This window comes from Cryptomeria japonica, chromosome 6 (genome assembly GCF_030272615.1).
Source record: "Cryptomeria japonica chromosome 6, Sugi_1.0, whole genome shotgun sequence".
NCBI lineage: Eukaryota > Viridiplantae > Streptophyta > Pinopsida > Cupressales > Cupressaceae > Cryptomeria > Cryptomeria japonica.
Genome location: NC_081410.1, coordinates 277,557,907 through 277,584,103, shown reverse-complemented (window position 1 = coordinate 277,584,103; position 26,197 = coordinate 277,557,907). Strand labels below are relative to the sequence as shown.

At 37.4% G+C, this 26,197-nt stretch overlaps 1 protein-coding gene across 1 annotated transcript in view; it reads left to right on the top strand.

Moving 5' to 3' along the window:
- Nucleotides 1–25,984, top strand: part of LOC131062627 (L-galactono-1,4-lactone dehydrogenase 2, mitochondrial) — a 110,478-nt gene extending 84,494 nt beyond the window's left edge. Inside the window, exons 3-6 of the mRNA XM_057996334.2 lie at nucleotides 24,215–24,400; nucleotides 24,583–25,033; nucleotides 25,234–25,374; nucleotides 25,493–25,984. Coding sequence (XP_057852317.2) covers nucleotides 24,215–24,400; nucleotides 24,583–25,033; nucleotides 25,234–25,374; nucleotides 25,493–25,636 — 922 coding nt within the window. The 3' untranslated portion in view covers nucleotides 25,637–25,984. The remainder of the gene's footprint in view (nucleotides 1–24,214; nucleotides 24,401–24,582; nucleotides 25,034–25,233; nucleotides 25,375–25,492) is intronic.
- The last annotated feature ends 213 nt before the right edge of the window (nucleotides 25,985–26,197 follow it).

Genomic DNA, 26,197 nt, shown 5'->3' with positions numbered 1-26,197 from the left:
TTTATCTAATAAAAAGGATACGATTGCCATACGAAAGTATGTCCTTAGGCGGCCATGAAGCTCGCCTTCTTGGAACCCATCTTGGTTCCAAGCCCTCCAGGAAGTCGAAGGTGAATTCGACTCCTATCTTGAATGTAATTTCTTACATCCAAGCCCTCCAGGAAATCGAAGGTTAATTCGACTCCTATCTTGAATGTAATTTCTTACATCCAAGCCCTCCAGGAAATCGAAGGTTAATTCGATTCCTGTCTTGGGTGTAACCTCTTACACCCAAGCCATCCAAGGAAGATCCTATGTCAATTCGTTGCCTTGGATGATGTATCCCATCATCCAAGTCCTCAGAGGGGACCGGCCAGATCCGTCTCTTCTTGGATGAACTTAGTCAACCAAGCCATATATATGCATATAGATATTCAGTATATACTGCCCTCCAGAGATTATCATAATCCCTCCATTAGGCTAAGGGAATTTCTTCCCTTTAACCTTCATCATATAATCACATTAATATTACATTTTATAATTCATTATGATTTTCCATTCCATAATTTACGTCTTCATTTACATATTCTTTAATCTTTCTAATGATCCTAAATATACATACATATTCTACATAGATTCTTATCTTTATTGCTACAATCATATAAGTAATCATTAGAGATATATGTATTCATAAAAATGCATTAATATATATGTGTGTGTGTGGCACACACGTCCACACACATATATACCTTAAGATTTCTTAACCCCTCTTACCTGTATGCAGATTGTAGCCTGCGGTTGGAGTTCGCACTGTAGATGTCGCCTGCAGATTGGGAGGCATACCATAAAGAACACAAATGTTACTTCCTGTAACTTGATAACAATTCTGCTCTGATCTTATCAATGGTGATGTCACTAGATGCTTTTGATTCCTTCCCTTTTTATCTCTCAATTTGAGGGAGAGGTCACACCTCTTCATCATGTATGCCCTTTGGCAAGAGACATACCCTTTCACCATTAGCACCCTTTGAAAGAGTGTAACTCTTCATTATTTCTACCATTTGAAAGGGACACAACCTTTCATAATCAGATCTGCACTTATTATTTAAATCAAATCTGCACTTCTCATCACCAAATTATCCCCCCTCTCAAATGAGGTTTTCTTCTCCCTTTTATATATCATTGTTGAGGGAGTCACAACTTTTCCTTTCATGTCTTTTGACTTTTCATTAACTTAATTAATTTTTTATTAATCATATTTAATTATATCATTTTATATTTTAATTTTATTATTATCATTTATTATTAAATTCTATTTCAAAGTGGGGTTATTGTTATCATTTATTATTAAATTCTATTTCAAAGTGGGGATATTATTATCATTTATTATTAAATTCTATTTCAAAGTGGGGATATTACAGTCCACCCCTCCCAAATTTGCTTGTCGTTAAGCAATGTAGATTTTAACTTTCTCAAACTAAGTCATCTACGAATATGAATAAAAAAACAAAGACCATACACATGAAAAACACGAAGCATACACATGGATAATTACAAACACAAAGCATACACATGAATACACGTATTGTCAGATTTTTCTTATTATCTAGAATGATTCAATGATTCATCTTTCTGTAATGTCCCTACTAGTTAGAGATCATTAACCTGCAAAATAGATTGTTAGAATACAACAAACATATATATATAAGTAATCTAAATTGCAATCTAACTTTAAAATACTTACTTAACATAATCACAACTTTTATCTAATAAAAAGGATACGATTGCCATACGAAAGTATGTCCTTAGGCGGCCGTGAAGCTCGCCTTCTTGGAACCCATCTTGGTACCAAGCCCTCTAGGAAGTCGAAGGTGAATTCGACTCCTGTCTTGAATGTAATTTCTTACATCCAAGCCCTCCAGGAAATCGAAGGTTAATTCGACTCCTATCTTGAATGCAATTTCTTACATCCAATCCCTCCAGGAAATCGAAGGTTAATTCGATTCCTGTCTTAGGTGTAACCTTTTACACCCAAGCCATCCAAGGAAGACCCTATGTCAATTCCTTGCCTTGGATGATGCATCCCATCATCCAAGTCCTTAAAGTGGATCGGCCAGATCCGTCTCTTCTTGGATGAACTTAGTCAACCAAGCCATATATATGCATATAGATATTCAGTATATACTACCTACCAGGGATTATCATAATCCCTCCATTAGGCTAAGGGAATTTCTTCCCTATAACCTCCATCATATAATCACATTAATATTACATTTTATAATTCATTACTGTTTTCCATTCCATAATTTACGTCTTTATTTACATATTCTTTAATCTTTTTAATGATCCTAAATATACATACATATTCTACATAGATTCCTATCTTTATTGCTACATTCATATAAGTAATCATTAGAGATATATGTATTCATAAAAATGCATTAATATATGTGTGTGTGTGTGGCACACACGTCCACACACATATATACCTTAAGACTTCTTAACCCCTCTCACCTGTACGCAGATTGTAGCCTGCGGTTGGAGTTCGCACTGTAGATGTCGCCTGTGGATTGGGAGGCATACCATAAAGAACACAAATGTTACTTCCTGTAACTTGATAACAATTCTGCTCTGATCTTATCAATGGTGATGTCACTAGATGCTTTTGATTCCTTCCCTTTTTATCTCTCAATTTGAGGGAGAGGTCACACCTCTTCATCATGTATGCCCTTTGGCAAGAGACATACCCTTTCACCATTAGCACCCTTTGAAAGAGTGTAACTCTTCATTATTTCTACCATTTGAAAGGGACTCAACCTTTCATAATCAGATCTGCACTTATTATTTAAATCAAATCTGCACTTCTCATCACCAAATTATCCCCCCTCTCAAATGAGGTTTTCTTCTCCCTTTTATATATCATTGTTGAGGGAGTCACAACTTTTCCTTTCATGTCTTTTGACTTTTCATTAACTTAATTAATTTTTTATTAATCATATTTAATTATATCATTTTATATTTTAATTTTATTATTATCATTTATTATTAAATTCTATTTCAAAGTGGGGATATTGTTATCATTTATTATTAAATTCTATTTCAAAGTGGGGATATTATTATCATTTATTATTAAATTCTATTTCAAAGTGGGGATATTACATCCTGCAGAGCCTAAAGTGAGAGAGTTAGTAACCAAATAGGTTCACTCTATAAGTTGGCCAAGTCAATTGGAGGGTTTGAGCATAGGAGTTGGCATTTCCTTAGAACCTATCCAATCTATTGATTTGAGATCCAACATAATTAACTAAAAATTTCCCTACTACATTAAAACAAAGGAAAAACATAAAACTTGCAACTTAAGGAAAATTTCCCACCTGCAGTCAGGGAGAAAAAAACTCGAAATTGAAGGAAAAACATAGTAAATGGACCCAGAATGCAATGAAATTTGAAATGTGGTTTAAGGATGGACTAAGGATTAGTCTTGTCCAGGGATAAGGCGAAATTATGCCTCGGGAAGCATGCCATAGAGTAAAATTTTCATTTTTTGACAAATTTTTTATGTAATGGTCGATCATTTTAGAAAACAGAAATGAGGACAACAAACATCAACAGAAGAAGGTAAGCTTTTGGACCATTCTTTTGACAGCTCGAATCAACTGAAATCTGGAATGGGGAAATTTTCAGTTAATGATTGAAAGGAAAGAAATTTCAGATTTCTCTTTTGTCGTTTTCACCTACTTCATCCATATTCTTCTTAGTATATTTCAGTATTGCAGCTGCTATCCTAATTTTCAAATTGCTGATTTTGGAAAGCTCAGTTCGTGAGTTGTGGTTTCAGTCTTGTACAACTGCAATTATGCTCAGATTGACATCAAAGAATCAAAAGAAAGTGTTGGTAAGTTGTTATTAAAAAGGATGGTTATGGCTGCCAACACCAATCACATTTGGGAGGCAGTGCAAGAGAAACAATTCAGATGTTTACTAACAATTTTGGCTTTTAGATTGTGACTTGATGAATTATGCATATCCTTTCACCTTCAGGATATGACGATACAAAGGTTTGGGATCTAGGAATTTGTCTGATTATTGGATTGCTTTAGAGGGTAAGAAAGAATGATAGATTTGTCAGTTACATTTGTATTAGAGTGCAGCTAGGAGTTTGTGGGGGAGCATTCATATGATTGATTTGGGATCTTGGTGCTGGCATACAAGTTCAAATTGCTTGGGGACAAGCAATCTTTGGGAAGGGAGGACTGTAATGTCCCCTTCTTCCGAATGAGTCTTTTATCAGAGACCGTTTGTCTATTTTATTCTTGTAGGATAAGTCAGGTATTTTAAGGGAATAATTAATTAATGAAATGTTAAATAGTCCTAAGCTTCTCAAAATTATTCATATTTAATCAATTAAAAGCTGAACCTTGGTTATTTCAATAAAGTGACTTTAATGTCAATAGAAAATTTATAAAGTGGGCCACTTTATGAGTGGGAATATGAAATAAAAGAAAATAAATTAATTCTCTCAAAAGATGAGATATAAAAGAGTCAAGAACCAAAGAGCAATTCATTCTTGACTTGTTATTTTCTTGGAGAGCTTTGAGAGCTTGTGCATTTGGTTGAGTGGATGAAAACCCCATTTCAGTCAACTGTAGTGGATTCACATAGGATTCACAATTGCATCTATTGGATTGGATTTTGATGTTTTGGGTGTGTGAAAGATATACCTACATTGCAGGTTGAAGTTTTGATAATTTTTTGGATTATTGTTTTCCAATATTTGGATAAAGTTTTCATATTGATGGTATTTTGGAAGCCATTTAGATGATTATCAGGGCATAAAGGAGAGAAGTCATTTTATGAAGATTTGATGGTAAATATTTTGGGTTTGAGACTTTCATGTGCTATGGTTGTGCTGTTCGATATCATGTGTTGAGTGAAGTTGTTTGGAAATGTTTGTGTAAGGTTCCTCTTGGCTGGGTGTAAGATTGCTTACTGTTGTGCGTAAGTATACCATTGCTGGGCATGAGGGTTTGCTTGACCAAGGATCATGAGACTTCTTGCTGGGCGTGAAAATTCTTTAGCCTAGCATTGCAACTTGGAACAGTTTAATGGCATTTTAAGAGGTTTGCATGGTTGCCATTACTCAAGGTGTGGCATGAGGATTGCAGGGAACATAACAGCAGATTTAGAGGGTTTGATTTATGCAAATAGCAAACAGTATTACTTGGCATGAGAGATTCCTGGCTGGTTGCTTGTCTCATAACAACAAATTGTGACATTCAATGAGGTGGACAAAAATCTTGGTGACTTAATGAATAATCAATCATGTAATGTTGTATCTGCTATTAAAGATCAGAAAGCCAGTTTTTCTATGTTTTAGTAATTGTATCAGCAAACTGTTAAGTTCTAATGTTATTTCCGTCATACATTTATAGACATTGAATGCCATTGCTTGGTGTAATGTTTAAGCTAAATGAATGGTAGAAATGAATATGTATTGCAAATACTTTCCAAACCATGAAAAATCAGAAACCCATAGAGTCAGAAAAACCTCACGAGAGATTGCGTTCAAATTGTTGACAAAATGTCTATCCATTAAACTTTGAAAAAAATTGCAAAAATATTTGGTTCAAAATTTGGCTCGGGTCATCACAAATCTCCCTCCATTCCCTTGTAATAGTTTTGGATGGTGTCTTTGGTCTTATCCAAGGCCTCATAAATGTATCTCATTGGATTTTGCTCCCCATCCACCAAGCATAAAACCCTCACCAAAGGCTTTGATACTCACAAAGTACAAACAAATTAAAATTACAAATACAAGCTACAATCGGAGTAAATATTTGAAAAGTAAAGATTTAATTTTAAACTTAAATTGAAGTTTGAAGCTATTTGACAATCTTTGTAGTCCCTTTGCAAATGCATCATCAAATACTGTTTGTGGTCCTCTCCCCATCAAAATTCTTTGAATATGTCGAGTCTAACCATGTTTGGCTCACAAACATTTGCTTCAAGGATGCTAATGCTGCAAATGCTTTTTGCAATGTTAAAAAATTAGCTGCAAACCTTCTGACACTCAATCACACACGCTCTTTCCCATTGGTGTTATTTTTCATCAAGTTGAGAACCCAAGGGTGATTATAAATATATTTTGTGATGCTTCTTCTATTTTCTACAATGGGTTTCATCCAATCAATTTTGCTTATCTCCTCCAAAAGAAAATTAATGCAATGGGCTGCACAAGGGGTTCAATAGAGTGGTGAATGCCTTTCTTCATACATTCTATTATCCATTGCGTATGCCTTTGCATTGTCATTGACAACTTGCACCACATTTTCTATGCCCACCTCTAAGACAATCTCCTTCAACATTAGACTGAGATTTTGCATTTATTTAATATGTTAGAGACATCAATTAACTTCAAGAAAAAAACTCACTGTTTGAAGCCATTTTCTATGCCCACCTCTAAGACAATCTCCTTCAACATTAGATTGAGATTTTGCATTTATTTAATATGTTAGAGACATCAATTAACTTCAAGAAAAAAACTCACTGTTTGAAGCCACCAAAAAATGGATGAAGGCATAATTCCTTCCATTTGTCCACTCATCTAAAAGAATGGTGCATCTCAATTTTCGCCACTTTCTTTTGATCTTCCACAATTCTCTTTTCGTTTGCAACAACATCTTGGAGCAATGTCCCACTTTATTCTTTTTGAGAGGGTGCCTTGTATCCTTTCCCTACAACTGTCAATGATGTCACCAAATACTCTTGAGTATGGGCTTTTTGCCATGTTGAAGTGAAAGTTGTAATACCCAAAAATTGCACACACTTTATCTGTTTCCTTGTGCACCTTCTTGCTCCACCTTGTGCTTTGCAGTGAAGATTGTGCTTTAGTGTAATGCCCCCTACTTGATCTATTTCAATATACTAAAATTGATTGATATTTTTCAATTAGTTATTAAGAAGTTCTTATTTATTTTCCTCATTAGATGATTAATTTTATTATTCATAGTTTTTAATATAGATATCAGACCCTGCTACTACTTCAGTTTTAAGGGAGAAGGGTCTATGTATGTTACAAAGGCGCTTAGAGACCAAATACAATAGGTTCCCTCAAAGTTTACAGATCCAAGCCCTTACCTATCTTGAGTCCATACCCTCAAGGCTTATGGGTCACTGATCCCCACCCTATCTTGGGACTTAACCTATTGCTTGGATTTAGACTGCCCCTCTTTGGAACATCTCATTCCCATCTTAAATACTGACAGTAATAACATGATTTAGACTATAAGTATACTAATTTCTTATGTATTATGAATATATATGAAATTAAGTATGACTGTCAGACATATTGCAGTCCATATTAATATCACTATTAATTCTGCATAAGAACATTATCAGGTTTCATATATTAAGCATACATTCTCAGCTCATCCCCATGCATACCACCAAGAACAAAGATGTTACTGCCTGTAACTTAATAAAAGTTCTGATCTTATCAATCCATGGTGATGTTATTGGATGCTTTGATTCCTTTCCTTTATATCTCTCAATGTGAGGGAGAGGTCACACCTCTTCATCATGCATGCCCTTTGGCAAGAGACACACCCTTTCACCATTACCACCTTTTGAAAGAGTGCAACTCTTCATTATTTCTGCCCTTTGAAAGGGACATAACCTTTCAAAATCAGATCTGCACTTTTCTTCCCCCTCCAAATGAGTTTCTCTTCTCCCTTTTATATCTCACTTTGAGGGAGTCAACTTATCATTTCATGCCTTTTGACCTTTCATGAATTTTAATCAAATTTTAATTATATTTAATTATATTCTTTTATATTTTAATTTTAATTTTTAAATTTATTTTTTTCTATTTTAATTTTATTATTATTTATTATTAAATTCTATTTCAAAGTAGGGACATTGCATTTAGGTATGTTTCTAGACAAAAACCAATTATTGGGCTTTGTTTGAGTTGGATTTGCCAACAATATCTGTCATGTTTACTTCTGTTTTGTTTGCCAAGTTGGGAATAATGATTGTTGCTATGGCTGCTTGCATTCACGCCTTCTATAATATCTTCTCATATAAGTTTATAACAATGCAAATATAACTTGTATGTCTCTTTTTGCCTTTGTTTTGTGGCATTTTCAAACAGCTTGGTTTCACAGTTAGGAATGCCTACAATATGATATTGGAGGTAATTGATGCTCCATAAAGCTTCTTTGTGCATAAGAGAAAAATTATATTCCTTGATAGTACGACACATTTCTAAGTGGGTCATAGCTTCCAATGGGTTACAATGGGTGTGCTTCCAATCGGATGGCTTCCACTTGTTGATTTTGAGCTTGATGCCATTGTATGCTAATTTGCAGCATTTTGAAAGAATATATTTTTTTAAAATAGTGATTTGAACAAGAAGAATAAAAAAAATATCATATAAATGCATTTCAAATGTAATACGGTGATTGAATAGCAATAATATTAATTTATTTAATGATTTTTTTTCTATCATAGGTGTGAGGTATAAAGCCTATGTCCAGGAACAAAACAGCAAGTTCATTCACAAAAAATTTTGTGCAAATCAACAACAAAATTTATGAAGTTGGATTCAATGCATTTAAAATTGTAAAATTTATATGTTATAAATAATTTAGCATGCTAGAATGATTTTACATGCTTGGAAAAAAAGGAAAAAAGGTAAAAACTAAATTGGAAAAACTCCAGAATTTTGCTCCTTTAATTTACCATAAACGCCACCCCATTTGCTCAATAATGTTCAAATGCTGGTGTGATGTTTTGCCTTGGGCATGTAGGGCTTGTTAGGAGAAAAACTGTGTTTTTTCATTGTCCAGACTCCTAAATGATTTTTCTCTATGTATTTTTCATGTCCAAGTTTCCGTTTTGAGAAAGTGCTCATGTGAGTCAAAGGTCAAATTTGCCAACAATTCAGCAAGAAGGCTTGGGAAAAACTTGTGAGTAGTTAAACTACGATCTATTCCTTTCTTCTAAATATCAATGCCAATCTTGACTATGTTCTTGCTTTTGTATAGCAAAATGAATGTCAAAGACTAGATGTTTAATTTAATTGATTTTTTTGGGCTGTTGGGGATGTCTTGATATCCTTAGGATGATCAAGGGATGCCTAGATGTTCCCTTGGCTATCTTATGTATGCTAGGGTTCCCTCCCCCCTACAACCCCCCAAAAATGACAAAAGGAATGCCTTCACTTCGTAGATGTGTCCCAAGTATGGCCTTGTTGGGTCTTGGGACAGTGTGGAAAATTTCTTCGTTGTCTTGTCATCCCTACAATGTTTGGGACACTTGGCCTAGGGCCAAAGACTTGCCCCCATGGTCTTCTGTGTCTAACATATTGGTTGAATTGAATATATTATCATATAGAGCTGGTGTATATCCAGGCCATCATAAAAAATTGATTGCTAATTATTTGGCCACTTATTTGTTGTTTGAAACTTTGGACAAGCATTTCTCATAGATCCTCTTGGTGCATTTGTGTCAAATATTTCAGAGCATGATGCAGAACAATCTCGTGGAGTTTGAACAGTTTTTGTATTGAATTTTGCCTTTGATTATCGTTGTAATCTGGTAATTAAAGGCTGTTCTAAGAGCTTTCTCCTTTGAAATTTGGAAGCTAAAGTAGTTTAAATGTTATTAGCAAGTGATCACATATCGAAGAGATGGCGATAGATTTACTCTTGCATGTACAATTGGGGCATGGTGATGGGCTGATTCAACTTTGTTTTTATTATTTGATCTCTTTTTCTGATTTTACCATGCTGAAGTATCCTGATTGATTTTAGGCCATGCTTTTAGGGATGACAAAGTTATGCATTTGAAGGCAAGAGCTAAGGGATGTTGGGTGAGGATAGCATAAGCAGAAGCAACAATGGGTTCCTCTAGTTAGTGCCCTTCTTTACTACTTTATCCTTATTCTTAGTGAGTTGCATGGTGCACCCATTGGTTCATCCTTTTGGCTTACAAAAACTAACATTGATACTAAAGTTGATGTATTCAGGGAAGGAGGTTCTTGTTGCAACCATTTTTCAAATTGCAGCAGTTATGATTTGGTCAAAAGCAATGATATATCCTTTCTTTTTGTAAAGTGTACTGAATGGTTTTCATGGTTGAGGCAGCCATCAGGGTGTGGGTCCAAGGGGCAGCAGACCAATCCAGCTCTCATCCCAAAATCTGGATGTATTACATGCTCCAATTTTCAACTTATACCGATGGTTAAGAGAAGGGTGCTTTGATACACTTTGTAATAGAAGATAAGTATGGATGTGTAATGTCCCCTTTTTTGGCCCAGGTGCTCGGAGAGGAAATAAATAAATAAATTAGATGAAGTTGTCTAAATAAATATTTTTCCGGTAACTTGTATTTAAATTTATTGTGTTAGTAAGTTGAATATTTCATTTTTATAAAGTGACTTTACCTGGGACAAAAAGTAAAATATTATGAAGTCACTTATAAGAAGTTAAAAAGATAAAGAGAATTAAAATTCTGCTCCGCAAAAGCCGTTAGACATTAATGGCGGCCTTGGCCTTGGAGGGAAAAGGCTGAACTCGGAGGAGATATGCATCGATTTTATAGAGGAATTGAAGGAGGATGTGGTCTTCTGGGAAAAGCACACAGTCATTGCAAGGATTATTGGGCTGAACTGGTCAAGAAAAGAAATTAAAAAATGGGTGGAAGGCAATTGGGGGTTGCGGACTGTCATTAAATTCATCCCAAAAGGCTTCTTTGTGGTCTTATTTGAAGATGGTGAAGACAGAGATCGAATTATCAACCAGGAGAATTGGTTTGCAAATAATCACGTAATTTATCTGCAATCGTGGTCCCCGAACTTTGATCCATTACCGTTGGTTGTTTACCCTGCACCGGTATGGATTCGATTGTACAATTTACCCATTGAATATTGGAGTGAGTTTATTCTGGAAAAGATTGGCAGAACCCCGGGGACTCTATTGGAAGTAGATTTTGATGATGAGGACGATCTCTGCAAATTTGCCCGTTTGAGGATTGCAGCGGTTAAAAGGATATCTGTGTCAATCACTCTTTTAACCTGAAGCGGGGAATGGCGCCAACAAGTGGAAATTGAAAAAGAGATTAAACAATGTCCCAGATGCGGGAGCAAGTTTCATGGATTGGAGGCATGCAAGATGTTTGTGAGGAAGGCCAGGAATGTCATCAAGAAGCCAACTCAGTTTTGGAGGCGAAGTCGGAGAACTCATAAAAAACGGTTACGGATCAAGAAGGGAAGAGATCCGGTGAGGTTGGTCAGACTCATAACCAAGAGATGAACCCTTCGACTTCTTTGATATCAGCGTCCTGCAATTCGAAGGAAACTAGAGAGGAAGAAAAGATCTTGGTCCTAGGTGATAGTGATGAATGTTCGAGATTGAATATTAATGCAAGAAGGGAGAATGATGCGGTTCCAAATACCCCGAGAATTACCCCTTCGTGCAGAGGACTTTCAAATACCGAATTTGAATTTGAAAAGGGTTTGGATGATGTTTTTTTTTTCAAGAAGATGAATTGGAAAACATTGATCCAAGGTGTGTCAGTCAGTCAGCTAATGCATTGTTGGGGAAGGCCAAAGGTTTTATAGGTAGAAGGAGAAATCGTCAGAAAAGAGAGGAGAGAGCAGGGGAAAAAGGCATCATCGGTGTATAGGATTTTATGAAGAAAGCCAAGGGAGAACCCCTGGAATGTCAGGGGTTTATCGGCCCCTGACAAGAAATGCTTGGTCAAGCGTTTTTTGAGTATTCACAATCTTGATGTGTTACTTTTACAAGAGACCAAGCTTGGTGGAGATAAAACTGGGCAGTTCATTAATTCTTGTTCTAAATGGGATGGGTTATTTCAAGATGCAATAGGCTTTGCTGGTGGACTAGGTGTGGTGTGGAATCCGACAATTGTCGAGGTGGTACTTGTTGACGTGTTTTTTATGACTACGTCGAACACAGAATAAAATTGCCTTACGGTCACTTCACTCTCTCTTGATCAAAGTGCGATTGCATGCTAAGATTGCAAGAAGTTCAAACAATCGACTCCAAGGTTCCTTTATGCTACGGACGTGACTTGGTTGATGTGTTTGCTGGTAATCCAAGGGGCCTTACGTTTGCATCATTCTTTCACTTCCTTGTTGTGGCTGGAACTCCATCATCGGATATGACAATACTGCGATGCTGCTGCTTCGAACGGACTAAAATAGATTGAAAGTAAAAGGGAAAGGGTTTAGAAGGATCTAAATCTACTCCTAAGGGTAGTGGTAACAATGAATAGTGCTCTGGTGGATAAATTCCAAATAAACCAAGCTCTGCTTCGCCAAGTTTAACTACAACTCCGCAAGAACCGATGCAATCTTCTGGGGATGCTAGAGGATTTTTAAATTGAGAAAGTACATTTGAATACCCAAAACGGTGCAATCCAAACGACTATCCACAATCAAACTTAGCACGAATTTAGGGGGCTCAAACTAACTTTACACTACAACTTACAATTAGCAAGATGCAAAAAGTATGAACCATGGAAATTCATCAGACACCATTACATTCTCCATTGAAATCAAAGCACTATACTAGTTCTACTCTAAGTGAGGAAGGTGAAACCATGCAAGTTTTAAAAAAAAATAACTAAAGTGGACACCATCAGAGAACAATGTTTCACTATTATTTTCTCAAAAACTTATCGCAACAATTTCATGCAAAGCTCCCTCCTTTTACAAATGAGGGGGGTCACCCCTTTATATAGGCCTCAAGCCATGATTACATGCAAACCCTAATTAGGGTTTTCCCTAAAAGATTCTCCACTCAAGATGCAACAAGGTGGGAATCTCCAATTAATAACCCATCATGCCCATATGCAATTAATTCCATCCCATTACAATTAATTACATTCAAAAAGTGCCCACTATGCAATGAATGTACCCTCATGCAAAATCGCCCATGATGCCATAAATGCACCATCATCTTCTGAATGTGACGGTTGCATGCAGAAGGAATTTGTCATAATGCCATAAATGTGACAGCTGCATGCAAAGAGATGCTTCATTATTTCAACGTCTATTGACTCAGTTGCCACTTGGCGAGAAAACCTTGGAGAGAGAAAACTTCAGGAGAGAAGAATTTGATCCATGAAGAATTTTTCTTGAAGTTTCTTGAACTCTCCTTGCTCTGGAGGAGATTTTCAACAATTCTCCATCTCCTATTTTTTTAGGAATTTCCACAATTTTAGGGTTTTGGTCCAGGAGAGAGAGAATTCTCTCACGTATCCTTATCTTCAAAAATTTCTAAATTTGGAGGTCATTTGAGCCCTGAAAATGGATTTTTCAAATTTTTCCCTGGGGGGGGAAATTTCTTGTTTAGTTCATCCCTGATTCCTTCCTTGCCTTAGAAATTTTATCTTCAATTCATCCTTGGGTGTGATTTCTTGTTGTGGAGGAATTCTTCTTTGGAAGGAAATTTGTTCCTTACCTGAGGAAGGAAATTCTTCATACCTTAGCCAATTTTCATGATTTCCAAGAACTATGTCCTGAAGGAAGAAATTTCAAACACTTAGTCAATTTTTCACCTTTCCTGGAATTTCTTCAATTTTTCACCTTTCTTGGAATTTCTTCTTCTTGGGTGCAATTCTTCCCCGATGAAGGAATTCATCTCTTTGTGCACTGTCCATGAGAAGATCATTTTAGCGCACTGCTGTGTTCCTAGGCAGCATTTTACACTTGGTGGGGAATTCTTTCAATTCCATGGATTCCTTGCATCCCTCTATCTGGCGCTCCATCTCTCACTTGGGCGCTAAAATGCCTTGGTCAAGGACTCTTGCAATTTGCCTATTTCTCCATGCACTCTTCATTTTGGCGCCCTCCACAAGGCTGGGGTGGAAATTCCTCCTGAAGAAGGAATTCATTGTTTTGTGAATTGTCCATGTCTTCTTTTCAACATCCCTATTTTTTAGGGATCCTCCTAAAATTTAGGAGTCAGGTTCATTGGATGGGGAATTTCATCCCGATTCCGAATCTATAAAATTTTCCACACTTCGTCGAGATTCGGTGTCTAAAAATAGCAAATTCAAAAAATTTGCTCAAGGGGAATTTTGCTTTTTATTCCTCTTTGACTCCTTGGATGCTATGCCTTAGGCAAATTTTCAACTTTTAGCTTGGGTGGAATTTTCTCTATGTGGAGGATTCATGAAATTTATCCATCTATCCTTGCCTGACCCATTTTGGCGCCCAACTGCATCCTTGGGTGCAATTTCCACTATGCCACGGATTCATGGATTTTTCCATCTGTCCTTGCCTTCCTCATTTTGGCGCCCAACTGCATACTTGGGCTCAATTTCCACTATGCCATGGATTCATGGAATTTTCCATCTATCCTTGCCTGACTCATTTTGGCACCCAATTGCATCCTTGGGCAGAATTTTCACTATGCAATGGATTCATGGAATTTTCCATCTATCCTTGCCTGACTCATTTTGGCGCCCAATTGCATCCTTGGGCGGAATTTTCTCTATGCCATGGATTCATGGAATTTTCCATCTATCCTTGCCTGACTCATTTTGGCGCCCAATTGCATCCTTGGGCGGAATTTTCACTATGCCATGGATTCATGGAATTTTCCATCTATCCTTGCCTGACTCATTTTGGCGCCCAATTGCATCCTTGGGCGGAATTTTCACTATGCCATGGATTCATGGAATTTTCCATCTATCCTTGCCTCCTCCATTTTGGCATGACTTCTTGAACCTTGGTGAATTTTTGAGCTTTCCATTTTAGGCATAGGCTTCCAGCACTTGATCAATTTGTGGCTTTCTCTTGTCTGCTATCTGATTATCCGGAATTAGAAATATCTGCAAACCCCTGATCCTTGTCGCCTTGTCTGACTAACCCTGCCAGTACTGACTTTCCAAAAATAGAAACCTTCAAAGTGTCAGCATTAGACCCATAGACAGGGTGTAGTAATGACTTACTATAAATAGAAACTTACTAAAAATAGAAATTACTAAAAATATTAAGTTTGATTTTTGGCAAAATGATGACATTCCGGGACTCGGAAAAATCCCTAAAAAATAGGGACTTTCTAAAAATAGAATGTTGCTCTGTTTGGGCTCAAATTTCACTGGGAGGACCCTTGAAAGGTCCTGATTCCAGTTGTATGTTCAGTTTTCCCAAAACCCTAACAGAAACCCCTAAAATCTAGGACAGAAGGCAAAAACCCTAAAATTCACAAAACGAGTCCTAGACTTAGCCGAATTTGCTCAAACGAAAGGTAGACTTAACCAATATGACCCCCAAACACTTGCAAAGCAGAGAGACTGACGAGATTGCTACGAAAAGACCCCAAAAACACAAGCCAAAAGACTGAGAGGGCCTAAAAAGTAGGGGGTCCCCATTTGCAATGGGGCGATGTGTGAAAACGTCACAACAATACCCGTTGCCTCCCATGAGAATTGGATGGCGTGTGAGATCAAAGGCATTTGTACAAACTTATAGTTCCCAATTTTTAATGTTTATGGCCCGACGAAGACCGAAGACAAATTGAAGGTCTGGAGAGAAATTACAATGCAAGTATCTCTTGTTGAGAAGGATAAAGCTATCATAGCAGGGGATTTCAAAGCTCTGTTGGATGTGGATGAGAAAGAAGGAGGTCTCAGAAAATGCTCAAAAGTGATGGAGGATTTCAAAGATTTCATTGAACACAATAAGCTTTTCGATATTATCCTGAAAAACGGGAAATTTGCCTGGACTAACTGAAGGTTGGAGTTCTCTAAAATATCGGATTGACTGGATAGGTTTTTTGCTGGAGAATGGTGGTTGTCAAGGGACATGTTATTGGTAACCTACATTATTCCCCAGTGTGGCTTTGATCATTTACCAATTTCTTTATCAATCGGGAAGGAGACTCACAAACAGAGGAGATACTTCAAATTCCTCAGTATGTGGTGGTGTGACCCTAGTTTTAAAGAAAAACTCAAGGTGTGGTGGATGGAAGGAGACACTTTCGTGGGCACCCCTAGTTTCAGATTTGTTAAAAGACTTCAGTCTTTAAAGCATAAGATTAAGGCCTGGAATAAATCGACCTTCAAAAACATTTTTTCAGAAAAATTGAGAATAGAGGAAGAACTTGAAGCGTTAAACCAAAAAGTGATGTTGGCCGGGATGAATAAGGAGGAATTTCTGCTTGAAAACAAATTGAAGGAGTAAAATGAAGTTTTGAAAAGAGAATTTTTTTGGAGGGATAAGTCTAGGGAGCTATGGATTTCAGAGGGCGACCGTAACACCAAATTTTTTCATGCATCTTCAAAAGCTAGAAGAATCCATAATAAGATTAATGCCATCAAGGATGAAAATGGTCATTGGAAGATGTTAGACGAGGAGATTCAACATACTGCCCTTAATCATTTTCAAAGAGTTCTAGGGAATGCTGACTTGGGAGGTTTTGATTTTGAGCACCTTGTCAATGCGAATATTAATAATAATCTGATTTCCAATTCGGATGCAGAATTGCTGGTAGCTCCCTACACCATGGAAGAAGTTAAGGCTGCGACGTTTGGACTACACCCAAACAAAGCCCCTGGTCCGGATGGGATGACTGCAGATTTGTTTCAAAACTGCTGGGAGTTCATGGGAAGGGACATTTGGTTGATTGTTGAAGACTTCAGGAAAAAACATAAATTTGTTAGAGAATTGAACCATACCATGATTGTGTTGATTCCTAAGAAAGAAGATTGTTTAACCATGGCGGATTTTCAGCCTATCTCGTTGTGCAACACAATAAACAAAATTATATCGAAATCTATGGCCAATAGGCTCAAGAAAATCATGCCTAATTTAATTCACACCTGGTAGAGAGTTAGCGGACAGTATCATTTTGGTAGCAGAGGTGCTGCATTCCATGCAGAAAGGCAAACAAAAAGGTATGACCATTAAAGTTGACGTTGCAAAAGCTTACGACAGGGTGGTTTGGGATTTTCTTGTCTGTGTTCTTGATAAATTTGGTTTTCCTAAAGATTGGATTGATTGCATTAAATTTTGTATTTCTTCGGTGAGTTTTTCCATGATTGTAAATGGAGCGGTCTGTGGGTTCTTTGAGGCCACAAATGGGCTGCGCCAAGGGGATCCTCTTTCCCCTTCTCTGTTTGTCCTAATGGCAGAGGTGTTGGGCAATTTCATTAAAAGGAGAAATAGTGAAGGTTTTTGGAAAGGCATCAGGGTGCATGAAAATTTTGAGGCCATCACGCATTTGCAATTCGCGGATGACACGATTTTGTTTGGCGAAGCAACCATGAAAGAAGCGATGGAAATCAAGAATGTCTTGGACATTTACACTCAAGCTTTGGGACAGGCGATGAATAGGGACAAATCGCATGTCTTCTTCTTCAACACCAACAAACCTCTTCAAACCAAAATTGCAAACTTCTTGGAGTTTAAAATTGGGGGGTTCCCCATCAAATACTTAGGGGTTCGAATCAGCTCTAGTTGTAGGCAGAGCCATATTTGGGAAGATGTGATCCATTCGTGCCAGTCGAAGTCTGATAAGTGGAAAAATAGATGGCTCTCGCAAGCGGGACGTTTGACTATGTTCAGAGCTGTCATCTTGGCTATTTCGGTCTACAATATGTCTTGTTTCAAGATGCCGCATGTGGCTGGGAGGAAGTTGGATGGGTTGCTCAAGAAATTTGTGTGGGAAGGTGCCAAAGATCAGAGGAAGATTTCCCTAATCAACTGGGATACCATGTGCCTTCTCAAGGATGAAGGTGGAGCAAGGCTGAGGAAGATGGATCTTCAAAACCTTGCATTGGGGGAAATTGACTTGGAAAATGTATGAACAACCGAACAAGTTGTGGTGTAGACTCTTTAGGAAGAAATATTTGGATATGGAGAACCCGAATAGGATCCTTACCATAGCCGATGCTACTAGAGGTTCCTCGACTTGGAATTTCTTGTGGGACTGTAGGAACATCATTACCGATCATATATCTTGGCGCATTGGCAATGGCTAGATGGCTTTTTTCTGGCGCGACTCATGGGAAGGTGAGCAGGTGCTTGGTGACTTATTTGTAGAACAGGAATGGGTCAAAGAGGTCGAAAGTAAGGTTGGTCTTTTTGTTAAAGATTATGTTGTTGACAGCTTGAGTAATGGTGGGGTGTTGGGGTGGAAATCTATTGATATTGGAGAAAGAAGACTGTGTTTGAAGTTGGCAGATCTTCTAAAAAACAGATGCGTCTTGCAGTTGGAACAGGAGGACACCATATTTTGGTGTGCATCCAAATCGGGTAAGCATAGTGTGAAATTGGGGTATGAGATCCAACGTCACAAAGTGAGAGAAAGCAAGTGGCCTTATTATCTTCCTAAAGCATTGGTCTTCCTAAAGCTGGAGCTTTTCTGTGGATTTCACTTCATGGCAAAATTCTGATTGGTGATAGATTGAAGCATATTGGGATTTCAGGACCGAGTTGGTGTGTTATGTGCAAAGGGAGTGAAGAGACAACCAATCATTTACTCTTTCAATGTCCCTTTGCGGATGCATGCTGGGATTGGCTCGTGGATAAATTGTAGTTCTTTTCGGTCAAAAATGAGCTTCTTAAAGATTTCCTTCTTGTGTGGCCTAAAGCAAGTCATTCGAAGTGGAGTGGATTGTGGCTGATTACCCCTGCTTTGTTAGTATGGCACATCTGGAAGGAGAGGAACAAGAGGATTTTCAGAGAAACTTGTCTTTCGTCAGAGGAGATGATTTTCAAAATCAAGGTGGCAATTGAAGAAGTGATTAATGGCAAGCCTCCCAAAGCTAAATCACTCAGGTATTGCAGTTGGGACAGGGATATGGAACGCAATTGGTCGCTCAAGGACTGGGGGTTGGGGTGCACTCCAGTTCCCAAAACCAATAGGAAGCTAGTTAGATGGATTCCTCCACAATGTGATTGGGTGAAGCTGAATTTTGATGGAACGAGTAGAGGGAATCCTGGGATTTCAGGTATTGGTGCGGTCATTAGAGATTCCTCGAGACAATTGATGGGAGGCTTGTTTGGGAGTTTGGGCCTAGCCACAAATAATGAAGCAAAGGTAAGGGCATTGGCGGCTGGATTGGACTTATGTGTTCGAAAAGGGTATGACAAAGTCATCATTGAAGGAGACTCACAGATTATCATTAACGGTATCGCTAAATCTAGCTTTCTAAATTGGAAACTAGGTAAGTGGATACCTTATATTAATAAGCTTCTGGGATCCATTAACTCTTTTGAATTCAAACATACATTTAGGGAGGGAAATAAGGTGGCAGATCTTTTGGCCAATGTTGGGATTGATAAGGATCTTGGTACAATCATATTCGACAAAGAGGATGCAGGCACAATAGTTTTGGAAGCCATTCTGACTGAGATCCCAGATTTGAATCATATGGGGATTGGCTAGACATTGGCTGATGCTATTGCCTCTTGCGAACTGGACCATAGGTGGCATAGTTGTATGATAAAAGGGAAAACAAAACTGTGTTTCGGTTCCTCGTGAGTCCTAGTCTACAGAAAGTGGCGGTGATAGGTACAGGTTAGTCACACCTCTGGCAGAACGCAGTATGTGATAGCAGGTAAGAGTGCAGCACGTGGATCCCATAAGATTTCTTTGGAATGAGAGTTCGGATGGTTCCAGTAGTCTGCATTCTATTTAAGGAGGGACAGGATAGAGATGGATATCATGTTTGTATAGCCAAAATGCCACCTTTTGTGTGTCTGAGTTGTGTTAACTGTAGAAAATCTTTGGAGCGACAATGTCTCAATTTGTTTGTGCTGGAGGAAGAAATCTGTGGGGCAATTATCTCCCTGGTGGACTGTTCTTTGAGCTTAGAGCGTCATTGGTGTGATGGGCTTGTCTATGGAGCGGTAATCACTCCCATAGTGGATATCCTGGAGTCATGGGTGGAAGGTGTCGGTTTGATGCAAGGATTTGTTAACCCGGTGAATATCCATGCTGTGGCGGATACTATTTTTGAACTGCGAGAAGGGGTCAGGGAGAGCATCCTGAAGCTATATTTTGAGCCTGCAGAGAGCATTTCTTCCGCATCTAACATAGAGGATTCGTTGGGCAATGGTCATGAGGAGTCCGATGGTGATGATGTCGAGGAGATGGATGCAAAAGGAGAAAAAGAGGAGGTGGCTGATAAGGGAGAGGAGCTGGACGAGGGCATGGCATCGGTGACAGACTTGGGCAACTGAGAGGAAGAGGAGGCTAATGGAGAGGCGGCTCGCAGAGCAGAGTAGAGAAGAATGGCCCGGTTCGCGAGAGAGGCTTGGTGCACTTTCAAGGCTGGTGTGTTGAGCGGCAACCTCAACAATTTCAGGAGGCTCCTGGAATCGGATGATTGGTGGCTATCGGAGGGGTCAACTCACAATCTCCTTAGCATAGGGGATGCAGTGGTGGATATCCTTCGCTTTATTAGATAGAATTAGGGAATAGGATTCTGGTGTTCGGGTTGGTTAGGGTGTATTTGCCAAGGTTTTCCTAGTCGGGCTCTTTTTGTAGCTATGCTCTCTCCTTAGTTGAAGAGATTTTTGGATATGTGACAACATAATTATGTATTTATTTTCTTTTATTAATATAGGGCGCTATCCCCACAGCTGATAGCACTTACCTTAAAAAAGAAAAAGAAGTTAAAAAGATAATTATTTAAAGAAGATTTAATAATTTGAATTCTAAAAAGTTCTGCAAGGGGTTTTTAAAAAGAGGCTAAGAAGACCCATTGGGTATTTTAAAGATTTACAATTTCTCATTTTGAGATTTGTGCTTGTGGCCAAATCCCTACTTGTGGGACGAAAACTCCAATAGTTTCCTAAAGGATGAAAATCTGAAAGGTGAAGCTGAGGACGAAAAACCTTTGCCTTAAACAGAGTGGTTCCATCCAAGGATTGATAGTGACCTCAAGATTTCAAAATAGGGATGAAAACCCTCGTTTTGTTGTGAGTGGTTCCATCAAGGATCACCTTCTTTGTTGAATGTTTGAAGAGTAATAGACAGAGCTGAATTGATATATTGCTTTCCAGGTTTGTGGAGTTTGCAGTATTCTGAGCTTCGAGATTTTATTTCCAAGTGTTGCTAGGTTTGCAGTTTCAAATTCATTAAGAGATACAGACAAATAATAAATTTTAGGACTTTACATAATTTCTTTGACTGGTTATCTCAATCCATACTCCTATTATTTATCTTGCATCGCCCCCTTGTGCTGAGCCATTGAATAGTGGTTATTCATGGTCAAGGAATATTTTATGTGGGGTCACAACTCAATATGCTGATAGCAAGAAAGATTGAAAAAAAAAGATAGCTTATAAAAAAAGGGAAACAAATAGGCCATGTGGATTTTCAACCAGGTGGAAGTTTGACCTTTCTGTTGACCAGACACACTTCATGATCTGCAGCTGCGTCTATTCTGGCTCCAAAACAGACCCTTCATACAGCGTGTTAGGGACAGGTTAGTCAATCACAGCCGTTAATTGCAAAATCGACGGTGTAAAACGTGCGTGTTAGTCAATCCGTACTGTCGTTTTGGAGCCAGAATAGACGCGTCCATGATCTGCTTGGGCAAAGGGCTATATTTGGAAGGAGGCGATTGAATAATTAAGGTGGCATTGGGTTTCATAGAGGATGTGGGGAGTGAAAATTGGCATGGAGTTTGAAAGAAATAATTCTGTAAGCAAATAAAGTGCCACCACCCTCAATTAAGGAAATTGTGGTTTGCAAGGTGATTCACAGAAATTGCTGAAGACTTGGTGGATGAAAATTTAGAAATGTTTTCCAGATCCAGCACACTACAAATTGATCAACAGAAATCAGGGAAATTGTTGAAAAGGAGCAGCCGCTAGAGCTAGGTGATGTGGCAGATAGGGGCATTTTGAAGTTTAAAAAAAGATATGAGAATGCTAAGGCCTGCGCAGCTTTTGAGCATAACTATTCCAGCTGTCAGCTTGAAGGTCAAAACTTTTTTTTTGTGTTTTCTTTGATCTGCTCACTGTCACTCTTCAGTGCCACTCCAACGCCTTCATACAAATCAGGTTCCTCATGTTACTTTATTATTATTATGATTTAATGAATGCCAATTACTCACAATATTTATTCAAATAAATGTATCTGTCATGAATTGTTCATTCCAAAAAATCAGTTTGGCAGAGTTTGTTGTTTGTATTTGTAAAATTGAAAAGCAAAACAAAACAAATTGTCAGAATGTAAAGAAATAAATTTTCGGGAATTAACATGGATTTAAGAAGGGTATATTATAGAATGCAAATTGGTATAAGTAGATAAGCTAAAGGATTAATTAGTTGTTTCACATTGTTGATGAGTAGCCTGCGAAAGATGGGGTGCTCTTTTAGTCTCTAAGCAAGCCACATCACAAGTTAGATGTTTACTTTCTTAGTCTTATTGGTATTTAATCATCCATTTTTTTACTTCTCGTGATGGATTTCCTAACCACAAGTAGATATGTGAATCTTTGTTAAATACATTGACGTAAGATTTATTTGGTATTTTGGTGCATCTATCTTCAATACCTATTAGGATGTGGATTATAGAGAAGTGGTGGATCGGAAATGCTTGGACGACAGCTCTATAAATGTATGCTCTTGGCCTTCAAATGAAAGCCATTTAATAGTCCATTCTTTGACCTTGGTTTGCCATCTGCTAATAATCATTTCCAGTAGGTCCTTAGCGGCTTTCCAGTGAACTTGGAACTTGAGATATGCCAATGGTTATTATTTCTTTTTGTATCTTAAAATATCGAGGATGTCCCAGTTCTTACCATAGGTTATATTAGCAAAAATCACTGTAGAATTATTGTAATTTATTTGCTGGCCCATTGCTTTTTGGTAGCATTGTGGTGTTTAATTTAAGATGGTTGATTTCTTGTAATGGGAGAGTAGAACATTAAGAATGCCATCCACACATTGATACTGTATATTTTAAAATTTAATCCTTCCCTCACTGCAGGCAATTTGTGAAACTTTTGTTTCCAATAGATTCCAAAAGTTCAGAGAAGAGCTTCTTTCACTGCTGTATTGTCTTGATTCCCTTGCTGATTTTAAACATTTCCATATCTGTTGATAGCAATGGAGAAAGTTGAAGTGTTGATACAACAGCGTATCCTTTTGGTTGCCCGTCTAGAGAAAGTTTGGGACATGCATGAATCATGTGGTATTGATGTGGACTAACATCTGTTTGTTTCTTCTTGATTTCACTTCAACTCCAAATAACTTATATCTAATTATATCCCAGTAACTTAGATTTAATTATATCTGTTGTTTCTTCTTGATAAAATATGTTCAGTAAACCATGAGGCCCAAGAGATTAACTTAATTATGCCAGTCTGTTACAACTGTTGTAATTGTGGGATAATGAATTTTCAATTTACTATTCAAATACATAGGGCTCTTCGTAAGTGGTGCATATGATTTTACTTGCAAGGAAACCATTCTCCATCAAGGTTTTGTTCAGATTATGTTTTAATCATACATTGGCATGAAGTGATGCAAAGCAACAATATTATTAATTGTACAAGTTTGTTAAGGGTATTAGTTGTACTCTTCTTGAGTTCATCTCCATCTAACTGGGGCTTATCCTTTATTTGGACATATTAGAGGTCCAAGCTTATGGGTGAGCATGCCTGTAAACTGGGAATTTGCGCTTTTGTTCTGCTAGGGGTTTGATATTGTAATTCTCTGTACATTTTTTAATTTGTAGTTCGATTGAAGGGTGCTCACATCATATGTATGAATTATTTGGGTAAGAATGTCTGTAAAATTGAGAATTTGAATTGATTCATCCTATAATTTTTTTATTTGTATTTAGAGTCAAGGATGGTTATAGAATAATATATATAACTATATTAGATTGCAGACTGGAGAATGCTTTATATATGGTATCATTGAAAACGATTTCATTGCAGTTTCAGCCAATAAGTGAGACAGATTATATATTTTCTTAGTATTTATTGTTTCAAGTTTGTAATTTTCAAATTTTGGAATTGATCAAACATTTAATACTCTCTATTCATTTAATATTCTTTCCTTTTTGTGATGAGATTGCAGTAATGAACAAGGATGCTGCAAATATTTTGCTCATTAATAAAATCCTTTGTGATTATGTAGATTCTCAATTTACAGTCCTCCTACTAATAGCAATGTTCCAAAGGCAGTCCTTTACAAAAGCAGCTCAGTATCTGCTGTCATGGTTGCTTGCAGGAAATGGCTAGCAGAGAATAAGCATCTAAGATACATGTGGATTCCTTACGCAGACACCATAGTTGTTGTGCAGTGTAATCCTCTTCCTGATGGAAAAGATCCTCCTAGGTTTTCTGCAAAATATGGAAAGGATGAGGCTCTTAAGCATCTCCGTGACTTATACAAAGAACTTGAAAGCAAACACAGGTAAAGAATTGTGTAGTCATACTCGCTTACTTTGATGCTATTCTGTCAATATGCTTGATTTTGAAGGTCACACTCACATTCATTTGGCAGAATTAGAAAAGAGGAGCTGCTTTTTGCATAATAAATTTGGTTTTGTTTTGTAGTAGACATAGTGATGGTTTTGTTGCATGAAATGGATGTAGGATTGAAGAAACAAGCACTGTGGAAAACCATGATAATAAATCAGGTGTCCAAGTCTCATATAGCACAGAGATCAACATTAATGAACTTTCTTTTACAGAACTTCGAGACAAGCTTCTTTCATTGAATCCCTTGAACAAAGATCATGTCACAAAAGTAAACGTAGCGGAGGCTGAATATTGGAAGAAGTCTGAAGGATATAGAGTTGGGTGGAGTGATGAAATCTTGGGTTTTGACTGTGGTGGACAACAATGGGTTTCTGAGGTTTGCTTTCCTGTTGGCACATTGATAAGTCCAAATTTTAAAGACATCAATTATGTGGAAGAGGCTATTAAGTTGATAAAAAATGAGAAGATACCAGCACCTGCTCCCATTGAGCAGCGATGGACAGCTTGCAGCAGAAGTTTAATGAGCCCAGCTTCATCCTCAGTTCCAGATGCTTTGTTTTCTTGGGTAATTAATAAAAATATTGAATTGATAACTTTCATTTGATTTTCTGCTAGATCTAAGAATTACTGTGTATAAATAACACAATTATTTCTGATGGGTACAGGTGAGTACATTGCAGTTTCTGCAATTGTGTTTTTTATTCATTAAAAATTCTATATGCAAAATAGAGTTCAAATTTGATTAATATTTTTACGGTGGTCCAGGTTGGAATAATCATGTACATGCCGACCATGGATTCCAACCAGCGGAAAGCAATAACAAGCGAATTCTTTAAGTATAGACACGCTACACAGAAACAGTTATGGGATAAATATTCTGCTTATGAACATTGGGCAAAAATAGAAGTAAGGCATTTTAAAACCATGTCATGTGAAATGTTAATATTTTTTCTTGAAGAAATAGTATCCTGAACAGTATTTCTGAACCTTGTCACTTATGTGTGATCAATTTGTTGTACTTTAGATTCCAGATAATGATGAAGAACTTTCTTGGCTGCGTGAACGAATTAAAAAAAGGTTTCCAGTGGATGCGTACAAGAGGGCTCAGACAGATTTAGATCCAAATCACATTCTTTCAAATGATATTCTTGAGAAGTTATTTCCCTAACGGTAAATAATTCTGAATTTGGAGCAGCATAAATTGAAAGACAATCTCTAAGGGTAAACCAACTGGTGCAGAGTTATTTTGGTGTTAGATATATGTTTCAGTTTTATATTCTTTCGACTGTTTTCGGTATATCTGTGGACTCAGCTCCTTTTCTTTGCTGAGGACATTCCCTATAACGTTCTAGGAATGTTTTATTTTGCATTGTTGTTTCATGTTTATTATTTTGTATTTATAAAGATCCCTTTCATGCAAGGTAACATGCACAATGTTGGTTTGTGTAGAGTTTTTCTCTGTAATTACATACCTTTCATTTAAAGCAATTGGGGCCATTAGTGTAACATTTCAGGATCTAGGATCATATTCCAAATCTATTCTTTGCTATATGGGTTGGATTGCTGAGGACGTTCCCTATAACGGTCTAGCAAGGTTTTATTTTGCATTGTTGTTTCATATTTATTATTTTGTATATATAAAGATCCCTTTCATGTGAGGTAACATGCACAATGTTGGTTTGTGTGGAGTTTTTCTCTGTAATTATATATTTTTCATTTAAAGCAATTG